The 25,580-nt window shown below is 48.9% G+C and overlaps 1 protein-coding gene across 1 annotated transcript in view; it reads right to left on the bottom strand.

Moving 5' to 3' along the window:
- The window catches only part of NCKIPSD (NCK interacting protein with SH3 domain), a 48,467-nt gene extending 23,120 nt beyond the window's left edge, over positions 1 to 25,347 (bottom strand). The window contains exons 1-4 of the mRNA XM_030956914.1: positions 25,115 to 25,347; positions 6,447 to 6,559; positions 5,511 to 5,712; positions 1,061 to 1,148 (exon numbers count right to left, since the gene is read on the bottom strand). Coding sequence (XP_030812774.1) covers positions 1,061 to 1,148; positions 5,511 to 5,712; positions 6,447 to 6,559; positions 25,115 to 25,285 — 574 coding nt within the window. The 5' untranslated portion in view covers positions 25,286 to 25,347. The remainder of the gene's footprint in view (positions 1 to 1,060; positions 1,149 to 5,510; positions 5,713 to 6,446; positions 6,560 to 25,114) is intronic.
- Positions 25,348 to 25,580: the final 233 nt, after the last annotated feature.

Genomic DNA, 25,580 nt, shown 5'->3' with positions numbered 1-25,580 from the left:
GCCCTTCACTCCCACACAGGTTCAGCATCCCCCTTTTTCCTCCTCCTCACAGAGGATCATTCATGACTCATATTTCCCCCTATGCTTCATTAAATAATGAGCTGAAGGAAACTGACCTTTGCAAACTCCCACTACTCCAGTGAAAAATGGCTCAATACCATTAAGCACCATTAAGGAAGCTGGTGCCAGCCCCAGGTCTCAATTACCTGCAAGTCAATAGCTCTGCCCTGCTCCACACAAGGGAACATGAGTGGGCTTGAAATGGGCTGAGTGTCACCAATGGCATCACTGTCACAGCACAGCAGAGCACTTGGGCAAGTTGGCAGCAAGTCAGAAGGATAAGCACTTCTGTGTCAGCCCAACCACACTGCAGATGGAGAAGCTCCAGCCCTGACCCCATGGTCCTGCCCTCAAGTGTTTCTCACTAGCTGCTCCTCTGCCTGTGGGCAGCACATAGGCAGATGTGTCCCTGGTGTTATTACTGCTCCTTACAGGCACCAGACACTGAGTCAATGGAAATCCAACCACTGTACAAAGAAAGTGCTCAACAGACTGGGAGTTGGGACTGCATTAAAAGCCAGTGAGTTCCCCTGGTAAAGTGTCACACACTGCACTGCAAGGGAATACACCCTCTGCCTTGTTGGGAGACAGCCATGGTGTCTGTGGGAGAAAAAGGACCTTAAACCACTGACTCAGTGCACTAGCCAGACTAGCCACATGAGCAGGCAGAGAGTTGCTCCCTGGAGAGCCACAGGCACTGAAGGAGCAGGGGGATGCTGTACCTGGCACCCATCCACCAGCTGCTCAGACCCTCCCAAATCAGAACAGGCTTGAAGGAGCACTGGTCACCAGCTCAGGACCACCAGCATTAAAACCTATAGGAATCAGGCTGTATACATTTTACAGATATATTTGTAAAGATATAAACCATAATCAGAATTATTAGGGAATGGATAAGGATGCTCATCTAAGCACAAAACAGAAGCATTCAGGCCTCATGGCTGTTACACCACCCAGTGTCTGCTTCATGCCCAAGACCTGGAGAGCAGCTTGTCCTTACTCTTAATGGGAGCAGCAATCTGTGTGTTCTTGCGCTTCTCTGGAGGTGGGGGGGTGACAGGAGCAGCACGATGAGCCTGTGGTGGGATCTGTAAGGAGAGATTGCAGAGCAATCAAAGGAGGTTGACAATAAAGATATTCTCTTTATGAAGGCTTCTTTCTCACATGCATGTGTAGCTTTGTCCTTACATCTCTCTTGTCATTTGGGGCAGTTTTCTCAGGAGGACAGATGCTAATGGGCAGCCTCCCAGAAGAACAAAGCAGGACTCAAACTGACTTCATCCCCTCCCTGTGACAGGCAAAGCAGCCCTTGTTTAATTGCTGTGTTCAGAAGCACATGGCACATATGTCGTGTAGACCTGTCAAGCATTTACTCCTCCTTTATTCCAAATGCAATCCCACACACTTACCATGTCTCCACATTACTCTCAATAGCTCCACAGAGGCTGCAAACAGAGTGTGTATTTACACACTCTTCTGGAGAGATCCATTACATCAGCTACAAATACCCTTGCAGAAAGACAAAGCCAAGGACTGGAAACATGTAAATGCCTTTTCCATGCTTTCAAAGCTATTTCTGCTCATGCAGGGAGAAAATAGGGTTTGACCCTCTGTGCAATACTATGCTACCTATAGCAAGACACACTGGGAAAAGCTTTGCCAGGGAGTTGCATTAACTCTCCACATCTGGGGATTCCTGTGCAAGTCTCTTCTTCTAGGATTGCCAAGCCAGCAGTGTACAAGCCCCAGACCCAGACTCCTACACTCATCTTTTCCTGTCAGATCTAAACACCATGATCACCAATATCACATTCACCCACAGTTACTCCAGTGTGGTGCAGCCTCAGGGGTTAACCTCTGATCAGCAGAGCATCACTGAACACAGCAGCCAAGCTAGGTGGGAGCACATTGCATCACTACACCAGTCCCCAGAGCCCAGCAGCTCAGGGCCAGGAGACCCTGCTTGGGACCTCTCAGGACTGCTGGGATTCAGAGCCTGCTGCCTCAAATGTGCCTCTGCTTTTATGGGATATTGCAATCACTGTCTGTGGCCAAACCTCCTAGGGGAGCACAGGAAGAGAAAGGAGGTGATGGTCTGAATGCCTTGGGTAACCCACCTTTCAACCACTTGGAATCTACAATGACATTCAGCCCATCACAAGTGAAAACTTTCTAGGTTTGTTTAGCCCTGGAAGAGAAGTTTTTCTGTGCCCTGTCATTGCTGAATAGACCTATATAAACACCACTGAGGGCATGGAGCTCTGCCACCCCAGAGTGAAAATGTGAGACAGGCCCCTGAAGGGTCTCTATCTTACATTAGCTCAGCAGAGAGACAAATGTATTTTTTTCCCCCAGATCCAGGAAGGGCAAAAACTTCATCTGAAATGGGAGCAAAGATATTCCTATAAATAGAACACCTTCAAAAGCCACCTCAAATATTCACAATTCTATGCCAAAAGCTGACAATGTGCTCACAGCCCATGTCTAGATCCACTAGGCAAGTGAAAACAGCAGTTTGCACAAAGACTTAAAAAAGGATCTCTTAGTCCCTTTCCCACCCAACACCAAATACATCCAACCTTATACCATGCCATATAAAAAGTCACTTTACGAGTGCCTTCAGCCAGTGAATTAGCATGAGGCACTGCTGCAGACTCCCTGCCTGCACACTCGGCTCTTGTCAATCCACCCCACATTGTTCTCTGGGTGAAATGCTATCCAGTACTTGCATATAGCTTCAAAAATTATCTGTGTTGGTCCAAAAGGAGACTGCACAGCTGAGAGAGGTCAAGCAGGTCGGGAGGGGTCTCTGCATTGCCATGGTTGGCAGGCTGGCCCCAAATCCAGAAAGCTCAGCTGTGCTGAAAGCAGAGCCCTGTCTGCAGAGTGCTGGAGCTGACAGCACGAGTTGGAGCTGCTTGGCATGGCACAGCCACGATTACTGAGGCAGTGGGATTTAGCAGCCAGGCAGGCTCAGACCTTAGTGCAGATGCATGACATTGTTTGGAGATAGCGAGGGTTGGGTCATTCTGGAGTATTTCCATGGCTTCCAAATTTACCACACAAGTTTAACAGTTATTACAGGCTAGTCCTTAAATTAATAGATGTACAGACAATGCCAGCTCAGCCCCTGCCAGTTTAGACAGCCACACACCACAGTACAAGCAGCTGCAAGAAGAACATGAAGCATCACAGGAATTTCCCTGTGCTTGCCCGAGCTGCATGATCAGGAACTGTGGGGTGTAACCAGGGGCCATCCCCTCCCTCCACCCCACATCCTAGCCACTACCTGGGGCCAACAAGAGGATGGACAACACCAAAACCCCCAAAGGGAAACCCCCCTCCTCTGTGCAGCTGCCATGCACAAGGTGGTGATCATGTAGGAGTCCTTGAAGTTCAGATCCCACCTATCCAGAGGGGAAAGATGAGGTACCTTACCAAAGGTTTAAAGAGAAGTAACTGTGCTTGTGTTGAAACTCTCCCTTTCCCCAGGCCTCTATTAGGGCATTGTGAACTTCCTCAAATCCACAGATTTTACACATCTGCTGCCTGTCCTTTACCCTTTTGCAAGGACTGATAGCAGGCTGCGCTCCCTGTGCTGCTCAAAGACAAGAGCTTTACCACAACACTCTCATTCCCTTTGCAGCCAAATAAGCAGAGAACATCACCACTCTGACTCCTGGGAGCAGTGTTATTATAGTAGTACCCTTTAAACAAAATAATAAAACAATAAACCAAATTAACAATCTCCCACCCACCACCTCCTCCAGGCAAACTCTGCCAAGCCAGACACACTGGTCTGTAGCAAAGGTTTCTGGAGATGAGCATCACAAACTCACTGAGCATGCACAAATGCAGCAGACTGACTAAAATACTCCAAGAGCCCAACCTCCACCCTTGGCAGCTGGTATGGCAGCAGCCCCAGCCTCCCACCTTATGCTGACTGTGGAGGAGCTGAAGCACAAATGCCCTCACCAACTACTGCAGCCAGTTCAGTCCTGGGAGCAAAACCACTGAGAGGAAAACTCAAATTTTGCTTAGGTTTTCAGATGCAAACAGTAAATGCACTTGAAAATCCCAAGCAATGAAAAGCACATGCCAAGACCTCTGCTCCTCTGGAGCTAGTGAGAAAGTTTGGATTTCAGTAGGGCTCCTCTTAGGCTCCTGCATAACCAGTGGAAGAAAGCAATGCTGCTTCCTCCACTTTGTATTTTCAAAGCGTTCAGGAAATCCACTGAGCTGTTAAAATCTCAAGGAGCCCTTTCAGCATAGGGCTAAGCTGGAAGCTCTTCAACTGCATCCTCAGTGCCACCCAGACAGAAACAGTTCTTTGTCAGCCAAGGAAATTCGTCTTCCTCCTTTTTGGCAAGCAACCAAACCACAGACCAGATAAAGACAGGGAATCAGCATGGAGAATGGGGCTGTAAGGTGCCCCATTTGCTTAGCCCATAATGTACAGGCTTGAGAATGGAGCTAGCTTGACTGCCAAAGAACAGAAATGAATGCTGAGGAGAAAAATGGGGTTTGTAGGAATTGCTGTGTTCAGCCAGAGTGAGCCAGAGCTACCTTTCATCTCCCCAAACTCACAGTTCGTCAAGTGTAAAACAAGCCTCATCTGCTAGGGGTGACAGCAGATCAGTGCCTTATAAACACAATACCTCCAAACACTCAGTCCAGAGAGATGAAGAAAAATTACAGTGCATGTGTTCATCTGTAGGAGGAATAAAATGCTCATCCTTGCTTGGTGCCTTTAGCCCTAAGATCCAGCTACACCTACACAGGGAAATCTGGCACGTCATTCATCCCCAACAGCCACAGCCCCATCCTGGGCTGCTACTTTGAAGCCTCACTGACGCCACACTGTAACCTTGGAACTGCGTGTCGCTGAGATAAAAAAAGATCTGCTTTAAATCTTATTTCCTGCAATTTGCCTTTAATTCATCATGATAAGCAACCTTCAGACAAAGCAGGATCTTTGGGGTTTTTTTTGGCTTTTTGTTTTGTTTTGAGTGGTATAAATAGGCAGCCACAGCAGATAAAATGCTTAAGGACCAATGATCTTGTGCAGACATAACAAGGGGGAAATGAAGCAGTGCTGAGTGCTTGGAGGGAGCTCTCCTGCTCATGTCAAAACTGCTTTTCAAAGCATTCTCCAGGGAGCCTGCAACTCTTTTAGAAAGTTGCCAAGAGATAGTCACACAGTACAGAGTGGATTTCGCATGTTACCATAAAGCCATGGACCCTCAAGGATTCCAAAAAGCATGACAAGTGAAAATGGCAGAGGGACTGTTCCAGATTTCTTAGACATCAACACTTCACACTGCAGTAATCCCAGGTCAGCAGCACAAACACCTGATTTGTAGCTTCAGCTGCCAAGGCATTTTATTCACCAGGACAAGAAACATCACAGCACCAAAGGAGGAAGCTAGCACGTGTCCAGCCCCTGTTACCTGGTAGAGCCCCTCATCCTCCGCCTCGAACTCGGTGTTGGGGAGGCTGTGGTGCCGCTCGTAGCCGGTCCGGCACACCCCGTTGGGCTGCCGGGACACATCCAGGTGGTGGTCACTGGAGGACTGGGTCATCACTGTCCCCTGGGGGGTGGGAGAGTGGCTCTTACGGGACACAGTCTCCTTCCGGTGATGGATCAGCTTTCTGAAACGGAATAATGACATCCGGAAGGGCAAAGCTCAAGGGAGTGACCATGCTGCAAGATTGAAATTATTTTTTAATGATTTATTGCTTTTGGGCTATATATACCAGAATGGGCTACATTACTCTGAACACCAGCTCCAGTTTCATTAACAACTAAGGAAGCACTTCTGGGGGAGGAAGGAAGAGGCTTTGCAAAAGCCCATAATTTATTCATCAGTTCACTGGAGAAAAATGCCTCTTCCTCGGGGGAGAGTCACATATTGCATTGCAAGCTTCAGAAATTGCCTGCACTTTAGAATTGCTCTTCAACTGAGATTAAACCACTATGCCTCAGCACAGAGGCTGAGGTGTCAGAGAAAACAAAAATTCTCCTCACAAGCAATTATTTGAGAACATATTAAAGACCTTGTGTCACATGCCAAAAACCTCTACAATTCCTGGCTGGTAAAGCAGAGAAAATGCAGCCAGAAAGGTTTTGGATTTCTCCTCCAAGCCTACAGTGTGGCTGAGAATCTCCTCTTCTTGGCATGCACAGAGAGAGAGGAGCAAGGCCAAAGCTCTCCTCTGCTGGACACAGTTGTCAGGAGGAGCAGCAGCAGCTCAAACACTGGGAAGTTCTCAGAGTGCAGCAGCACTTTGAGGGACAGAGGCTCAAACCAATAATATCCAACATCCCCCATGACACTGTGACCACCCTCCATCTGCCAGCTGTCCCAGATGCCCATCATACTTACTGGAGGACATCTCTCTGCTCCAGGTTGTATTTCCCCCCATTCTTCATGGCTGCATTGTGCACAGCCTCAATGGCACGGTCAATGGACTGGAGAACCACATCCTGCTCCAGCACCTGAAAAACAACATCCAACATGTTACTGTGCCCTTCAGCTGAGGTTCTTTTGCACCAGAGGTTATGGCAGGAGGGACCACAGTACAGTAAACTCCCAGAGTTTGTGTCTGGGAAAGAAAGTCACTGTTACAAGCACCGAAGTCCAATGATCCCTACAGGGAGATCAGAGGCTAAGCTTCAGGACCATGCAGCAGCCTTGAATATTTAGCCTGCTGCAGGAAGGTTTTGAGATCCCACTGCAAAGCCAAGTTTATACCAAGCCCAATTATTCCTGCTCTTGCTGCCTTCCTGTGGAGCAAATTCACAACTGTGAATGTGACAGCTGAAATCTGGTGGTCTCCAAAGTCTATTGGCTCTGAATTTTTTTTTTGCCCACTTTTTTCTTGATAGTTTTCTTCTTGTTTTGTAACTTGAAGCATCTTTTCCAAATCACAGAATCACTAGGTTGGAAGAGACATTCGAGATCATAGAGTCCAACCTATGCCCTAACACCTCAACTAAACCATGGCACTGAGTGCCACATCCAGTCTTTTTGTAAACACATCCAGGGATGGTGACTCCACCACCTCCCTGGGTAGACTATTCCAGCACTTTACCATCCTTTCTGTAAAAATGTTTTCCTAATATCCAACCTGTACTTCCTGTGGCATAGCTTAAGACTATGTCCTCTGGTTCTGTCAGTACTGCCTGGAGAAAAGAGACCAACCCCCACCTGACTGCAACCACTTTTCAGGGAGTTGTACAGAGGGATAAGGTCACATCTGAGTCTCCTTTTCTCCAGGCTGAACAACCCCAGCTCCCTCAGTCGTTCACCAGCCTTGCTGCCCTCCTCTGGATGCGCTCAAGGGTCTCAACGTCCTTCCCAAACAAGGAACCCAGAACAAGGTGCAGCCTCACCAGTGCCAAGCACAGGGGCAGAATGACCTCCCTGCTCCTGCTGGCCACACTGTTCCTGATATAGGCCAGGATGGCCTTCTTGGCCACCAGGACACACTGCTGGCTCATGTTCAGTCAGATGTTGACCAGTACCCCCAGGTTCTTTTCTGCCTGGGCACCATCCAGCTACACCGTCCCCAGACTAGAGCATTGCAGGGGGTTATTGTGGCCAAAATGCAGGACTCAGCACTTGGATTTATTAAATCTCCACCCAAGCTGTCACAGCAACATTTATTCCACCTGCCAGCTGGTTTAGCACTTGTTACTGCAGTTAAAATAAACAGCAGCCTTGAAAGAAGAAACACCAAAGATGCCACTCCCTGGGCTCCCAGAGGAGGCTGGAAGGGAAACAGGAAAACAAAGCAGGTTCCTACACTTGTGACAGTCCAAAAAGCTTTGTTTATCAGCAGTTGATATGCCTTCAGGAGAGAAGACCTTTACAGGACTAAGGCAGAAGGCAAAGGACACACTACTGAGTCTCTGAGCCACAGGTCTCCCATAAGCTGCCCCTGGTGCCAGCACCACCCGATCAGTCCCGCTGCTCCAGCCTCAGCCATGCACGAGGGGAGGAGGGGAATGCTCAGACCCCAGTGCTCACTGCAGCTGTTTGAACACTAAATCCCTCTTTCACTTGCTTTGCCCCCACTCTGTGCATCAGAGCAACTCTTTATCCAGCCAGGCAGCGGCTGGATTCTCATCAAGGATGCACCTTAATTGGCCTTAGGGGGCTGCAGAGCACAGAAGGGAAGCCCTCTCCACCAGGGCCAAAAGTGCCTGTCTCCATAACACTGGATGCAGTTTCCTGATAACATCCTATGTATTATTTATATCCTGCTTAATTGCTTAAGCAAACGTGAATTAACAGCTACCACAGACTGTGGGGAAAAAAGCAAGGTGTGGATGAGAGACCTCTTCTGCAATACACAGCTTTAAAAAATTTAGGAGGGCTTTTTTTTTTTTGTTGGTTTGTTTTCCCAAGAAAAATAGATAGGGAAGAAAGCAACTGGGGAAAACTTTAAAAATAAAACCAAATTTGTTAAAGTATCAGGTCAAGAATAAAACCAACACTCAGAATTCAACTTTGGGATGAAGCCTCCAAGCAGCCCCATGTGGCCTAGGGATATGGCCTAGGGAGCATTTCAGCACCTCCAACCACAGAGAAGGAAATGGAGCAAAGTGTATTTGAACACATTCCAAGGAGGGTTGGAAGGAACAGCAAGTGATTTCAGCAAATTCATCTCGTTTTCTGAAAAGATAAGAGAAAATTACAGCAAGCTGCATGCTCTCTCTGGGAAAGGGGAGCAGTGCAGAAGTCTCCAGCACTGCTGTCTCCAGGGTTGCTCTGAGTGCCACAGACCCCTGCCCTCTGCACACCCCACCTGCCCTCCTGCACTCCCACATGAGACCCCCCTGCCCCAGTCCCATCCTCCCCAGTCTTCCACACTTTCACCCACATGGGTGTAAACTCTTTCTCAGTCTGATCATACCAGGGAACATAGCAGTACAGAGCATTGAATTCTACTGAACAGCTCAGCATCTCTGCCCTCTTCCGGAGGGCACATCAGCACAGTCCACAGGAATCCATCTACAGGCTAGAATCATGGAATGGTTTGGGTTGGAAGGGATCTTTTAAATCTTCTCGTTCCAACCCCCTACCCTGAGTAGGCATGTCACTCACCAGACCAGATTGCCCAGGGTCCTCTCCAGCCTGGCCTTGAACACTTCCAGGGATGGGGCATCCACAGTTTCTCTGGTCAACCTCCTCCAGTGTCTCACCACTCTCCAGTTAAAGAATTTCCCCCTAACATCCAATGTAAGCCTCACCTCTTGCAGTTTAAAACCATACCACCTTGTCTCAGCACTACCTGCCAGAGTAAAAAGTCATTGCCCATCTTTTATAAGCTCCCTTTAGGTACTGGAGGCAATGAGGTTTCCCTGATGCCTTCTCCAGGCTGAACAACACCACTCTCTCAGCCTGCCTCCACAGGAGGGGTGCTCCTATGGAGCTGCTCCTTGCTGTGTAATGCCATTTATTATGGAGAGGGTGCTTCCTTTCTGATAAAATACAGCATTTTCACACTAATGCAGCAGTGCTGTGACAACTGGCTTTTAGCTGCTGTGCCCTTTCCTTTTGTTTCTGTTCCCAACCTTCTATTAACAAGGCCCTGTCAAAGGGCTGGAATAAAAAAGCAGCATTAACTTGCTACTTGCACTTTATGACATTGTTGATGCTGCTCATAAACCATCTCCCCTGCTCAGCTGAGCTGGGAGGGTGCATGTTGGTGAGGGGGGAAATGGCAGGGCCCTCAGCACAGGGGCTGCCTCACATTCTGGATTTGTAGGACACCCACCATCAGGGATCCCCTGCATTGCAGTCATGAAGTTAAAAAGTAAGAATCAGTATCCTGGATAGATCATCTGAGTGAGAGGAATCTGCACACTCCTTGGGTTAACCAAAATGGCACTGCTTTGTTTAAAGGGAGAGGGATGAAAAAGCACATTGCAGCTGAAATGAGCACAGGTTGCAAGGGGGCAGAAGTCTGGTTTGCCAAGGTCTCACCTATGATCTCCTCCTCCCTAGGACTCGAGGGATTACGAGCTCACAGCAGCTCCGGGCAGTGCCTTGCTGTTCTCCCCCTGCAATCTAGGAGCTCAGTCACTCTGCAGGATAGGGGAATCCTGCCTGTATCCAGCACCCACTCCTGAGGATGCTGGCAGCTGGGACAGGCAGGCAGGGTCCTCAGCAGTACAACCAGCTCACACATTCACAGGCAGCCCTGGCTCTGCAGACTGCAAAGGAGAGAGGCCACAAAGCAGCAGCAAGAGCAGAGCCTGGAGTGCAAGTAGGGCCAGGTGCTCCAAAGTCCTGCAGAGTCCTCTGCTGCAGCCCTGCCCCATCCTGTGCTCTGGGCTACAGAGATGAAACCCTGTTCATAGGCTAAGGCTCACATGGAAGCAAGGGAATGCATGAAAAGGGCATTGCTGTACAGAGGGCTGTGCAGAGGAGACACACCAAGCAAAGCCCAGGAATTCAGCTGGATTTACTGATGCTGCATGGTGGGGGTTGGCAGAGCTCTGAGCAACCATTGCAGCATGCAAGCTGTTAACTGCATCCTTCACCAGTTCACTGGCTTGCCAGGCACAGGCACAGCCACGCCAGCCACTCTGGAAGGCAGAAAAGGTGGCAGAGACAGGGCAGAGATGGCAGTGGAAGGCACCAGCCCTCACGGGGTGAGCACTCCTTGGTCAGCAAGGAGTGATGGTGCCCAGGCCGTGGCCAAGAGGCACCAGCCTTCTGCCCAACATACCACGAAGATCAAGGACTATTTGCTGAGGTATTGATAACACATTCCCACCGGTGCTTCACCCCAGAAAGGAGTGGCTGCCACCCCTTCTATCAGATATTTCTAGTTTAATCAAACAACACTACAGCAGAGAAATGCTGGGCTCTATACACAGCCTGCCTCCACCAGCCTGGTGACAGCCAGAGGCAGGGGAAGAGCAGAGAAGTGACCCTTGGTGATCACAGGCCATACTGGCCATGGGCACTGTATCGGAGAGCCCGGGCTACCACCAGCACCCCACAGGCCAGCTGCTCTGCAAGAACATGGTAGTGCTGAATTAGAGCCATGACTATCAGCCAGGAAACTGAATTTCTTCCTTCATAGCATGGTGTAGGAAAATCACAGAAGCATTAATAAATCATTATTTCCTCACTCCTTGCTAATAACAGAAGCAAACAAAGGGTATCCCCAGAGCCTGCTGCTAATTTCCTCCCCACCTGATGAGGACAGAGCCAGACCTCAGCACTGCCTTGGGGTGCTTTGCACAGCCCAAGGTGGTTGGGGAAGGATGCCTTTCCCAGGGCCAAAGACAAGCTTTTAAGAAGTACCCTTGCAGAATGTCTTGTGAGTACCTAAGCAAGGCCCTGCAGAGACAGGAATGCATCTATCCCCGTGCCTCACACTGCTCTCATCCTCACTGCCCCAAAAGAAGCAGTCTCCCCAAAAAGAGCACACCTGCACAGGATGTGTCACAGAGGCTGGTGAGAGACCTGAACAATTCAGAAGACACTGCAGGTGTCCTTGTTGTACAGGCAGCACAATCTCCTCTCCTGCCCTCCCCAGGCTACCAAAAATGTTGCCCCCTCTCTCTTTGTTTGTAATCTTTCCACATGTACCACTGGTGTTGTTTAAATGCACTCACACAGAAGAACTTGCTCAACAGTCTAGAATAATCATACCTTTCAGAAAAGCATTTTCTAGACAAACAGGCTGACAGCTGCATCAGCTCAGACAGGCTGAGCCACTCCGTGTGCACAAGGCTCCCACATTTATGAAAGTGGCCCATTAACTTATGGCAGGCTTTTCTTTGCCTCCACAGGGGGCTGATCCAAGAAAACATAGCTTTTTTCTCCTCCTACCTCCCCATTCATTAGTGATCAAGGGCATTTACTCTTCTGCATGTGCAGGAATCAGTGCCCTCATGCCTGCAGCTGCCTCTGCAGCCAGACGGGTGCCCAGGCAGGGCTGCTCATCTTCACTCTCATCTCATTGCCCCAGCTTTCACAACATGACAACAAAGGACAGACAAAGTTTTGTCTCCAGTGACAGCTCAGTTTTCATGCAGCTGCACTGACACGGACCACTGGTGAAATTAGTATATTTATCCTGCTGGCATCCACAGGCACAGGCTGGTTCTTTGTTTCACAAATCAGAGAGGAACGCCACCTCGTAGGTCACATGCCCTTCACCCCCAGTCACCGCCAGACTGTCTGCATGTTTATTCCTTCCAGATTGAAATGATCACGGCACCAATTTACAAATATCAACTATCCTTTGTCCATGGCTGAGTGATGTGCCAGATCAGAGTTCCCCCTTTGGGACCGCATGGCTCAAACAAATGGGCTGAATGTTGGTTTTTTGCATTGCTGGGGAAAATTCAGCTCCTTTCCCTTCCCTTTTTGCAGCCCAAATCAGAAATTTTTAGTCCTCAGGCTGCTGGCTAAGAGAGATGCATTAACTTATTCTTGCCAGCATGAAGATATTGTGCCTCATGGCACATAAAAGCACACAACAAAAACACAAGTGAAACAATGGGCAACTGCCCTGGTTACTGAGCAAATAAAGATGAGTAAAGCTCCAAACAAACCTGCAGCATCTCTGACTCGATAGCGAGAAAACAAAGACATGGCTGAGCTCTCCTGACAAAGAGGCAGCCCAGAAGCAGCCCAGGAATTCCTGCTGATATGCTACAGCGCGCTTCTCACGGATCCGTGTTTTTCCACTGTGTGCTGACAGCAGCCGCTTGAGCAGGCAGCCGGCACAAATGGGAAATGAAAAGAAAGGATGGCCAGGGAAAGGGCTTAAGCTGTGCAAATCACACTAAAGCCAAAGCCAAAGCTCCTGGCAAAGAGATACACGAACTAGGGACAGTGCAGGCACAAGAGGCATTCTGAACAAACAGAACCCTGAAGGCAGCAGAGGGATGCACAGCAACCAAACCTCGATCAATTTCTCTCCCGAGAGCAGGAAGCCTCAGAGTCAGGGAGAAGGGGACAGAGACAGGCTGAGGGACAACAGAATGCAGGCAACCCAGCACTGCATGCTTGTACTTCCTGAGGTGGAAATGCTTCATCCCAAGTCTCTCCAGCCATGCTCAGGCCCTGTTTACTGGGCACGATGACCAGAATCGGCCACTGATTCCTTCTCCTCATAATTTTTCACTCTCCAGTAACCAGAACACGTGTCTCATGCCAAAACAATCTAAGAGGATAAAAGCAGAGACAGAAATTTTTAAAATAAAACAATCAACACATACTTATGTATCCTGCTGTTCCCTGTTCCTCATTTGAAGGTGGAGGGATTGCTTGCCAACGGTACTTTTACTATCATCCCTTCACACAACCCCTAAGCACAAAAGATAAACCAAGGTCCTTCAGCACTTCTCCCACTAATGGTGTTTCAGGCCAGGGACCCCAGACAGCAAATATATTTACAAGGTTTCTCCAAAGCAGATGCCCATATAATGCTCCCACAATATGAATCTCACGAGGAACCTTGCTTCTCTCCACAGCTCCCTCTGGGTCACAGGAACAAAGATGTGAAACATCAGTATTGGGAAACCCAGGATACCCAACCAGCTTCTCCCCAACATTTCAAGCTGTACTGAACAGCTCCTACCAGTGTGGAAGAAATACATCTCCTCTTTGGTGGGGACATATTTCCCAACATGGGAATCCCAAACAAGTCCTTCACCTCGGCAGAACAGCATGTCCAGACCCAGCAGGCTTCTTCCAGTTGCTAGGATTGTTCATGACTTTAGACTGGCACCAATTACTCATTCTGGGATTTAAACAATGTAACAACCAGACTTGCTGTGAAAGACAACCCTCACATGCTCATTTGCATTGGGTGGGCCACAATAAAGCTATGGCAAGAAGGAATATCCTCCAAAAGAGGTGCCTGTGCCATGGGTTTTGGTAGCTATATATTTTAAGATGTTCAGAGTAGCACTATGGAACAGAGGATGTCATTTGTGCTTTTGGCTTATCAGGGCTATAGACAAGAATTCCATGAAGTTAGGTGTGCCAGCTAATTCTAGCAAAGCCATTTAAAGACTGTGGAGGGTGTAGGTGTAGGGCAGCAATGGAGGACGTATCAGAGGAGTTGAAAACTCCATACACATTGCACTGTCAAGAGGGAGATCATGCTAATTGGTCACAGACAAAATACCCAAGTGTGCACACATCCTTGTTAGCTCAGAGCTGCTTCTGCACGCACATTGATTCCTTAAAGTCGGTTGGGTTTCTGCTGATGTTTCTGTTCCTGACTCTCACCAAATCCAGCAAGTCAATGCAATCATGCTTTATGGGGACAGTGATAAAACTAAAGCTAATTCATACCCCAAAACCAGTGAAGATACCACTGAGATCTGCAGCAGTGTCTTACACCGTTATATGTCTGATCGTAAAGACAACAGCACAAGCCAAAATAAACCCCAGAAAATCTTGAACTAAAGATTCTGCAGTTGTTTTTGACTAGTAGACGGCAGAACACTACTTGTCTGTGCTGCAAAACTTCAGCAGACTGACAGTTTCCATTGACCTACAAAAGTAGCTTGAGAATTGCAAGTTTAGCTCTGTTCATCAAAGGAATAAGGCTAACTTGCCCTTATCTCCAGATTCAGTTCTAGAACAAATTCTGGGGTTTGTTCAGTGAGCTTTTTTACCTTAAAAAAAATTAAAGGGTTCAGCTGGATTTGCTGACATTTCACCTATAAGGAAGTAAGAGTCACAGAAGTAATTCATTAGTGTCCCACACTATCTTCAGGAGAAAACCAGCCACTGCTTTAGCTGCAGTTTATAATCCCATCTCCTTCTGCAGCTTAGACTAGCACAGGCTCCCCAGAAAACACAAAGAAATGGGGACAGGAGGGGAATGTCCTCATAGGACAATGTGCTTCAGGCAGCAAAACAGCCATAATCCTGTTTTCCTCACTTCCCGAGGCAGTGAACAAAAAAACCTGCCTTTGTAAGACTGTTCATTTCCCATGTGCAGAAGTTGCTCCCAGCTCCCATGGCTCATTACAGACTTATTGAGGCAGTTAAAGACTGAGTGAGACGCGAGGGCGGCGATGGGGACACCATGGGCACCTCCCACCAAGGCAAGGACAGGGCACCAGGTGAGGCACCAGGTGAGGCACCAGGAGGCATGGGCACTGCATGTGGGAGAGGGGACAGGTGAGACAGGCACGTGGGAGAGGGGGACAGGTGAGACAGCTGCACTAAACCCCAAATCCGTGCCATGTTACAAAGCCGCCCCGTGCCAGGACACTTTGCCACCAGAGCGCCCTGCAGTCGTGCCAAGCCACCACACGGGTCCCACAGCAGCTCCCTTGCTGCCTAAAGAGCCCTATAAAAGGGGTGCCCAACAATAAAATTTGGCTGACAATGTGTTGTGTCGTGTGCCTGTCTCCAACATCAGTGACAATCTGTAAAGGCACAGAACTCACCGAGTTTACACAAAAAGGAATTGTCACCACATCAGATTCAGAGGCCACGGAGGTTTGCATTTGTCTGCTCAGTGGAGAGTTTCAACTTGATGTCTCTAGGCAGCCATCTGGTTTCCACAGGAGCTGCCCTGGTTCTTATTGCAGCACACAGACATTGAGTGAACTCTGCTAACAAAGAGCCCTCCATCCCAAAAATACGTCCAACCACTTCCACCCCCCAGGTGCAAGTGGGTGAAAGGCACCTGTGTGGTCCCTGAAGGCTTTCTTCCCACCTCCAGAGAAAGAGGATGAAGCTCAGAGGCTGAGCTCAGCCTCCCAGCCAGTCAGCTCAAGGGCAGTGGAGGGGCAGCAGGCAGCAGGAACAGTGGGAGATGACATCCCAGCTACACCAGCAGCTGAAGGGGTATGGCCCCAGGCAGAAAGCTCATGGACAGGCATTCAAACACCTTTTCATCAAGACATCATCCCAGCACCTCCTGCCTCCTTGTGGGTGAGTGTCTATCTCTGCAGCTCCTGCCCCATCTTCTCCCTCAACCCTTTTGTTTTTGTTCAATATAATAGAAGCTTTGGAGTGGAGGCCTGCCCTAAGGTTTCCATACTACAAGGCATTGTCCTACTTGTACTACAAAAAAACCCCAAGAAATAATTAATAGTTATTACTTAGAAAATACCTAATCTGAACTTGAAACCTGTGATTTAGCAAGAAATGACCCACAGCCTGGAATTATCTAGCATGCCAACAGCTTGATTTTCTAAAAAAAAATTAATTATAACTCTTGAGCAGCTGAACAACCTAAAATACCAGTCTACGGCGGCATTTCCAGGTCACAGAAAAAATCAACACCTTGCAGACCACTTTCACACACACCACCCTAACCTGAGCAGCAAAGGCAGACAAAGCAGCACAGATGTTTCCCCCAGCCCCTGATGGCATGACAGGAGATCCCTATTCCAAAGCCCATCCCACTAGCATGAAAGGCAGCCTGAGTCAGAGGAATGGGTTCACTGCACTTGCAGCTGGGTGACACTGCCTTTTTAGCTGGTCCAGATGGACAGGAGGAAGCACATGGGCTTCACAAGAAGCAAGCAGCTTCCAAGGAGGATAGGAATGACAACTTCTTCTAAACAACTTCAACAGGCAAGCAAATAATCAGGAAAAACAAGCCCATGGACTTCCCACCTCATTCTAAAAAGCTGGCAAAATCTTACTTCCCCTTCCTGCCTAAGCCTCATGCTAAAACAGGACAAGTTTTACTTCTTTGCTCCCTTGAAAGGGAAGCAAACAGCTCTGCCACACAGGCTCTGCAGTGCAGGGCATGAACACAGATGATCTCACATGAAGCTGAACCTCCTCTCCCAAGGTGGTGGGTCCTGTCTTTCGGACAACTCTATTTGTCTTGACAGAGATTTCCACAGAATAGTGCTCAATATCCCTGTGGTGAGCATGCAAAGGGGAGCAAAGACAAACAGCTGCAGTCATGAATTGTGTCTTCTGTTCCACTTCTCACATGACAAGCTTCAAAATCCTGGTTTTAAAATCAAAGGTTTTACCATGTGATAAAAAGTCAAGACAAAGTAGGTTTGACAACACCCTCTTTTAAAAGGTCAAAATTTGATTTGTGAGCCACTGGCTGGGGAAGCAAAGTGATGCTCCTCCTGAAGCAGGACCAGGACCCACAATTCCTGCTGCGACTCAGACCTGAGGCAATGAGGTCAGCCAGGGTCCATAGAAAGAATTTCCAGTGACCTGACATTTCAAATGAGAATTTTTCCTCTAAATACAACAAGGATTTTTCAGATCCAGGTGCCAATTCACAGAAAAAGCACAAACTGGGGTCCTCCAGGAGTGCCAGCATCCACTTCCTTCTGGGGAGTGTCAGCCCTGGAAGCAAGACCTCCTTCCCACAAGAAGCTGGCCCCCATCACACATCAGTCTGCACACACAGAGCTACAGCAGCTCTGGGAGGCAGAGATCACCAGTCCTACAGGACCAGCTAATTCCCCAGTCCAACACCAAACACTTCCAGCCCTCACAGCCCCTGCAAGCCTGCACAGAAAAACACTTCTTTAGTGAAATAAATTGAGTCAACTCTTACAGATGTGGCCAAGATGAAAGCCTTAATTTAAGTTTTTTCTCAGGAAGAAACACAATGGACGTGCATTTTAATTTAAAAAATCTCTGAACACAGAGCTGTGTTAGAACCCGTGTCTTTAAAATTTTGGTTATGGTAGTGGCCATGTAGAATGTTAGTACCTGTGAAGTCTAATTTTCTTGCAGACCATCCAATGCTATAATTGCATACTAAGGCTGCTTGTACTTCTCTCCTTATAAAACCCTTCTGGAATTCATACTTCTTCCAATACCCAGGCTGACAGCTCACACACTGAATACATAATCCTGTCTAGGAATGCCAAAGTTTAAATTGCTCATGAGGGAGTAAGTCTGGGATGCTTTTATAAACTCTTGCTTGTTTTTATGTACACCTGAAATACAAAAGGAACAGAATAAAAAGGAGGCTGCTTCTGCTCCAGAGCTCTCCTCAACAGACAGGTTCAGCTGTTTTTCATGTTTCAACCACTGACAGATGTAAATACCCACTTTACACCCATAGGATTTGACCTCCCCCATAGGCATTAATATGCCCAAGGCCTTGCAAGGGATCATCTTAGGTCAGCCAGTGACCATGATATAGTTTGCTTTTGTCAAAGCCTTTCCTCATTTAGAGGCTGCTCCAAGCATGGAGGTTACTCTTGTCTTGCAAGCAGGAGAACTCTTCACATTGTTTCCCATCCTCACTAACAGAGTCCATTTTTCTCCAAAGACAAGCAACATTAATTCCTCCCTGCTCTTCAGTGTCTTGCTTCCTCTGTACTTCACACAGAGCAACAATCACAAGAAAATCAATTTCCATGAACTTTCTGGTTTATTGGTTTCATATTTCTTTCAATACAAATCTCTCCTCCTTTGTTTTTTGGTTTTTTTTTTCAGTTTGTGTTTGTTTTTTCTAATAAGAGCTCACCTGATGGGATGCTGGAAATCCTCAAAGGAAACACAGGAGTGGGATTGTGAGAAATGATGCAGAAGCACAAACAGAGCAGGATGTTCCTAGTTCAAAGCTGGCAGTTCTGCCCTTTGCAATAAAAAGCTCATCATTATCAAGATGTAAACAAGAAAAGAAAGCCTAGCCATCTTCCCCTGATGAAAAGCATTCAAAAACCATACAGTAGGCAAAAAAACACCCCAAAACAACAGATTTGATTAGTAAAATTGCAAAGTAACAGCAGGTGATCACCTGTGCAGTGCTGTGAAATGCTCACAGCCCGGCACTAGAAAGCAGATGACCTGGCAGACACTATGACCCTGCAGGGAAGCTGGGAACCAACCTGTGTCTGTCTGCTCTGGGCAAGTGCCTCTTCAAAGGCTGGGAACAAAATGGCACATTTCCTCTTCCCAGTCTGCCCCCTCACCTTGCCCTTATTCCAAGGCAAAGAGAGCTGCAGTCACACGGCTCAAGAGTGGACAAGGACTCTCAGATATGTCCCTACTGCCTGATCACTTCTGACCAAAGTAGCCTTCATGTTGTTCAACCCTGAAACAGGCTTAATATTTCCAGCCCAACGGAGCCATCCACGCATCCACCAGTGTCACTCCACCCATGACACAGCAGTGGTAAGACCACACCACCAATGCTGCTCATACCTGGGTGTCCAGGCCACAAAGACAATTGTATCTGGTATCAAAAAGCCTAACTATTCTTAACTGGAGTAAAAGTGAGAAGAACATGTCTTCACAGCCAAGACTAAAGATCATTACCATAGCTCTACTTTAATCATTCTGGACCGTGAAAGATTGTAGATCTTCTGGCTAAAATTTCAAGTGTTTAGCCACAGTAATTAGAAATGGTTATCATTCCCTTGACTGTGTAATTCAGTCTCAAGAATAAAACTTCATCTCAAAGCACAACCAGCTCTGACACAACAGCATCTCTGCTATGGTGAGACCCCAGAGAAAAACGCTTCGTTCTTTCACTTTCTTGCATGTATCAAGAAACGCAGCCTCAGCTACAAAGCACTACCAGCTGCTCATTCTCCAAAATAAAACTTTATTTTTAGCCTAAGCACTTACTCAGGATCTGTGTGAGTATTGCAATTAAGCTCTCACGCCCATTGAAAGCTCTGTCAAACCTGCAGCAGATGACAAACAACGCTGCAGGCTCCAGCGCAGGGGACAGTCCGTACAACGCCTGTACAGTCACCACCTGTTCAGGAACAACAGGAGCAACTCTGCCAAGGGGCAGAGCACCACAGTTAAAGCTGGATTTTAAGAAGATAGAGGGAGAAACTCAAGCTAACAACAATTGCCAAAACTCAGTTTCCAGCAAGCCCAGGGAGGCTGTAGTATCTCCCTCTCTGGAGACATTCAAAACCCACCGGGACATGTTTGTGTGTCACCTGCTCCAGGTGGCCCTGCCTTTGCAGGGCGTTGGACTAGATGATCTCCAGAGGTCCCTTACAACCCAAACTACTTTGTGATTGACAATGTACAACCAACTGGGGAGCTAGAACTTGATGATCTTTAAAGTCCCTCCTGATTCAAGCTATTCTACAATTCTAACTCTGTTCCACAACCATCATTGTATCCATGGCAGTGTGGAAGGTTTGACACAACCTGAGCTGCCACAGTGATCCCACACAGCACCAGCCTTGGCACTGCTGCTCCATCCCTGCACATGAGATCCTGGCAGAGAAGCAACATGATTACAAACAAGGAGTTTTCCAGCAAGCCAGTGAACTGAACTAACTGAGAGTGGGGCTCACAAGAGCAGAGGCAGCTTAGGGGAAGGCTGGAGAGCAGGGCTGGGTGTAGGATATGGGATCAGGCTGGAGGAGTGGCCATGAGCTGTGAGACCCACACTCTGAACCCTGGCATGCCCTGGTCTGCAAGAAAAGGCAGCTCCTACACTACCTCACTCTGCACCACACAATTCCAGTCCTGAACCCACGTCAATGCTACAACAAGAAATAGGGCAGAATGGTTTGGGTAAACAGAGAGTGCTCAAATGTCACTCCCTCACAGAAACCTGTCTTCTTTGCAGCTGGGGAGGTGACACACCACTCCTGTGCCTGCCTGATCAGGACTACCTGTACTCTGCCACTATGCACTTGCTCGTGCTGCAGGAGGATTTTAGTTGTTGCTAGGCTGCACAAAGCAGTCTCTTATTTTTATCACGTCTGTTTATTCTTGTAGAAAAAGATACTGCAAACAGCAATCCAAGGCATCCTCAAAATGCTTGTTACACTCTTTGCCTGACTCCATTTCCTCACCAGACAGTCCAAAGCTCCTTGGCCATCAGTATACACACCTTTGCACTCAAACAGACCTTTCCTTGTTCCTCCAGAGGTACAATGTGAAAGCATGAACAGAGACTCAAAATCCACATTACTAACAATTTTCAGTTATTCCAAATAAATTTAAGGTAATTTTGAAAAGGATATCAATAATAATTTCGAAGCTGTTTCCTAATGGCTTAATACAGCTGAACAGCTAATTTGTAACAGCCAGCAGGCTAAAGCATTCCCACTTCATCAGGAAACATCTCCCTGTGACTTAGCACTTATTTTTGCACCCCTGACATTTACCAATAGAGCATTTTAAAGCTGCTATTCCCCTCCCCAGCATTTAATGTTAACACTTTCATTGACAGGCAATGCAGCCTGGGTCAGTGCAGACACGAGACAAGACAAGATCAGTTGTGGTGCCAGGTGAAGCTCAGAGCTGAAGCAGCCCTGCTGCTCCTGGATGTGGGTACCACAGCAGGAGCAAGCCACCACAGCCAGCCCCTGTCCTGCCCCTTTCCAGGCAGGCCAAGTGTCACCCACACTCACCATCCTCCAGGACAACCACTCCCCTCTGTGCTCCTGGTGCTGCTGTGCCACAGCCTGAAATCTTCATCCAGAGCTGGAATAACTCCATATTCCCATTACAAAATTCCAGGTTCTATCATAATATTAGCAACATAGACCTATTTATCCCACAGAAAGGAACCTGATTATTTGCTAGCCTTAGCATTTGTCCCTTTCTGACACTGAGTGAACATCCTGTGCCTCAGCAAGCTTTCCAAATTGAATCTTTTACAGCTGCACATAAAGCTTTGAAAAGCCTATCTTCTGGAGTGACTGTCTGACTCCAGAGGACACCCTAAACTCCATTTTAATCTCCACATTTTTCAGCCACTCATACATCACTTAAGCATCAGCACACAGCTGGAGACAAAAGACCAACCTCATGCTGACGGGCACCTTGCTGTTCAATAGGAAGGCCTGGCACTTGAGCAGACAGTTTTGCTGCAGCAGTATTCACCTGGCATTAAATATCAGCACATTTCTTGCTCCACCAGTAGCTGGAGGCCACTACCCTCGTTCTGTCACTGGCACAGTGCTAGGAGCACGTTTTCACTTGTCTGGCAGCAGCACCCACAGCCCCTGAGTACATGACCTTGCTGGGCACTACCATGCCTGCTGGTGTCAAGGCCTCCCGAGATCTCCACCAAGGGCATGCAGAGCCAGGGCAAAGCCACATGTGAGGCCACTGTTCCAACAAGCAACTCTCTCTGTGTGCAGCCCACAAGCTGCCCCATTCAGCAGCACAGCCCAATCCTCCCCTCTCGCTGTTTTACGGCCTCAGCATCTATCCCCAGAATGGCACTGAGCTTGAAATGACTCTTAATAACCCAAACAGGAGCTAAAAGGGAACTACAGAAGAGTAAAATCAGCAGGAATATCAGCTGAAGTTGGGCGTTTCTAATTGACTCAAATTAACTTCACATCATCTGTACCTTCTGGTGCTCTGGCTGGGCCCCAACTTGTTTCTTAGGGGCATTCTAAGAAGGATTTGTTGGTGGAGCTTTTCCCCCACTACAACTAAGTCTCCTTTAACAGCAATACTGAGCCACAAGGATTTCAATACAAAATCCTGCAAAAAGACATCAGGCAAAAGTAAGCATTAAAAAATAACTGGGAATTATTTTTTTCTTTTAGAGAAGTCAAGGCATCAATGTCCCATATCTATGAAAGCTGAGAAAAATAACAACCCTGAAACGTAAGAGGAGCTCAGAAGAAAACAAATGTTCCTAACAGTGCTCAGCAGCAAGAGCAGCCCAAGCCTCCCTGGTGAGGTTGCTGCAAGGGGCTGTGACTGTTCCCCAGCCTCTTGCTCACCTGGAGCCTCACTGCACTGCTGAGGAAGGCCAAGCTTACCTTTACAATGGTGACTCCTGTTGGCCACGCTCTCTCCCTGCTAACACCAATCATTAGCGGTGCCTCTCCCTGCTGTGATTGGGGCAGCACTAATTACCTCCCAAACCGCTGGCACTAATTGGTGTCTGTGCCTTTATTAAACCAAAACTGGGTGACAAATGTTTGCACTCCTCCTGGACATTGAGCAAATAGTCTCAAGCACACTCTTGGGGAGCAGATGCTTTCTGCCATGAATAAACACAGGTTTTGACTTCACATCAGCTCTTCAGAGCTGGCAAAATGTAACAACAGAAAGTCAGTCACAGACACGCAGGATGACTGCATCTGCAGAGCAGCAAATCAGATCCTACTGCTTCACACATCATCAACAAATTCAGGTGCTGGAATTTAATGGCCAAAACACAGCTGAGCAGATGCAGGGAAGACTCTGTTTCCCACAGCAAGGTCTAAAGGCATTTGGGAAAGTTACAGCTGAACTAGAGGGAATGCTCACAAAGCCACCAGCAATGCTGCTTTAATATCAGTGCATTACTAAGATGTCAGGAGTTAGCCTGGCAGGCTGCAAGCTGTGTTGAGGCTGTAGCAAAATATGATGTTAGAAATGAATGCAAAGTCATAGAATAAATACTTTTCCAGTAAGATTTTGAGATGCATACTAGCAAGTTACCTGCAAGAAAAACTGGTATGAGTGAGCAGCCTAGGAGAAGGCTCCTGCACCCACAGCAGCAAGAAGACGTCATGCCACACAAGCAAATGAAGCAAGAGACTGCAGAGAGGAAACTCATGAGCAGCAACCTGGAGCTATGCCATTGTGGGGTTTTAAAATCTAGCAGTTAATAAGGTCTTTGCTCTGTAACTAAATAGCTCCTGTAAAGAGCTTATTAAGGGCTTACTGATAACAAGATGTCCCCTTCCGTCAGGCCATCCTGCCAGGCTGCAGAAGAGCCCCAGCTTCACAGGATGGATGGACCAAGTGGCCATCAAAGAGACCTGGTGTTGCCCTGACATATATACACACTCTCCTGTTAATGCTTGTCTCACTGGAGTGTTCTGCAAAGCCCACACCCACACTTACTTACAGCCTGAGTTACTGCTAATCAGAAATTCAATGGCATCTGAAGGAGCAGCAGCAGCAGCACACTAAAATAAAGAGGGTTGTCACCGTTTTCAAACAGACTCTAAAAGGACCCTTTGTAACATTCACATACATTTCTGTGCAGTTACCCATTCACTGATGCAAAGAGTCTTCAGCATCCAGGTCCCACAGCTATCCTGTGGCCCAAAAGCACCAAAATTCATGGCCCCCTCCATGAATTAATTCTACATGAAATGCCTATTTTAATTTTAGAAGCCATATTTTCCCTCAGAAGCCTCCACTAAGCAGCCCCTGCACTGTACAAGCCCCATGTAACCTCTTTCCCATGACCCTTGCATGGCACAGTGCTCACGCCCAGCAGCAAAAGGTGCACTCCATCCTCTGCCCCCAGTTAGGGCCAGGCAGGTGCTCGGACCTTGGGTAACTCCCAGTATCAGCAGCCTGGCTGTCAGCGCTGCCATGGCAGGCAGCTGCCAGGGCTTCTCCAGGCCCCCAGGACAGCAGGGGTGTGCTGTGGGTGTCGTGCTGTGTTAGTGGTAGGAGGACAATAAATCACCCCTCACTATTCAGTGTGGGGGTACCACACACACAGAGCCAGCCCCCAAGCTGAACAGCCAGCACGGGGATGGCCATAGGAGTGCCACTAACTTACACCAACCACGGCTGCTGGCCGGGACACTCCGGTTTACCTGTAATCGTGTTTACTCCGGGGAGGAGAATCCCCCTCAGCATCTCCCAGGGATTTTCCCATCTTCCTCTCCCAGTTCTGCAGGAGTGAACAGCCCATCACACTTTCAGGCCCTGGAGATCCGTATCCAGCCCCTTTCCTCGGGATGAGCCTGCTGAGCTCTCACTTTGTCCCTGCCCCGCAGGACTGGTGCTCCCCAAACCTGCCACCACGGGAGATGTCTCCTGCCTCCCTGCCACCACGGGACTCCCATCCCACGGCGTCCCAGACCGTTCCCGCCTGCCGCAGACACGGTAGGGGCAGCCACGGCCACAGAAATCGCACACCCCTTTCCCCAGCCGGGCCAGCGGCTCCCGGAGAACACACGCGAGGGGCATGAGCGGCTGGGGCTGCGCTGCTCCGAGCACCGGGCAGCTGCTCCGAGCACCAGGCTGTGCCCTGCCACCGCCCCGGCACTAGCCCAGCCTGGGACAGCCAGTAAAGCCCCGCTGCCTGCGAGGGGCCAGGGCAGCGCCGCCCAGCCCCGGGCCCTCCGGCAGAGCCGCCCCCGCCCGGCCCGGCCCACCTGCAGGCGCTGGAGGTAGGAGGCCGGCGCGTAGCCCGTCTCGCCCGAGCCGGCGCGGGTGACGAGCCACCAGTGCTGGTTGCTGCGCTCCAGCAGCAGGAAGGTCTCTCCGGCAGTGAAGGGCAGCGAGTTGGGCTCGGCCGAGCGGAAGCTGTACAGGGCCCGGTACATGGCGGCGGCACCGGCACCGGCAGCACCGGCACCTCCGCCCGCCCGGACCGGACCGGGCCCGCCCCCGCCAGCCCCGCCCACACGGCGCGGCCGCGTCCCGCCCCCCGCGCGGTACCGCCCCCTGGCGGCGCGGCGGCGCCACTCCCCCGCCCCGCCGGCCCCGCCCCGTGCCGCTCGTACCGCCCGCCCGGACCGGCAGGGGGCGCCAGCGGCTCGCGCAGCGTCCTGAGGCGGCAGCGACGGCACCGACCCCCGAGGCACCGACCCCCGAGGCACCGACCCCCGAGGCACCGAC

The sequence above is a fragment of the Camarhynchus parvulus genome, chromosome 12 (assembly GCF_901933205.1).
Source record: "Camarhynchus parvulus chromosome 12, STF_HiC, whole genome shotgun sequence".
In the NCBI taxonomy this organism is placed as follows: domain Eukaryota; kingdom Metazoa; phylum Chordata; class Aves; order Passeriformes; family Thraupidae; genus Camarhynchus; species Camarhynchus parvulus.
Note: the sequence above shows the minus strand (reverse complement) of the source record. Positions and strands in the feature narration are given on the sequence as shown.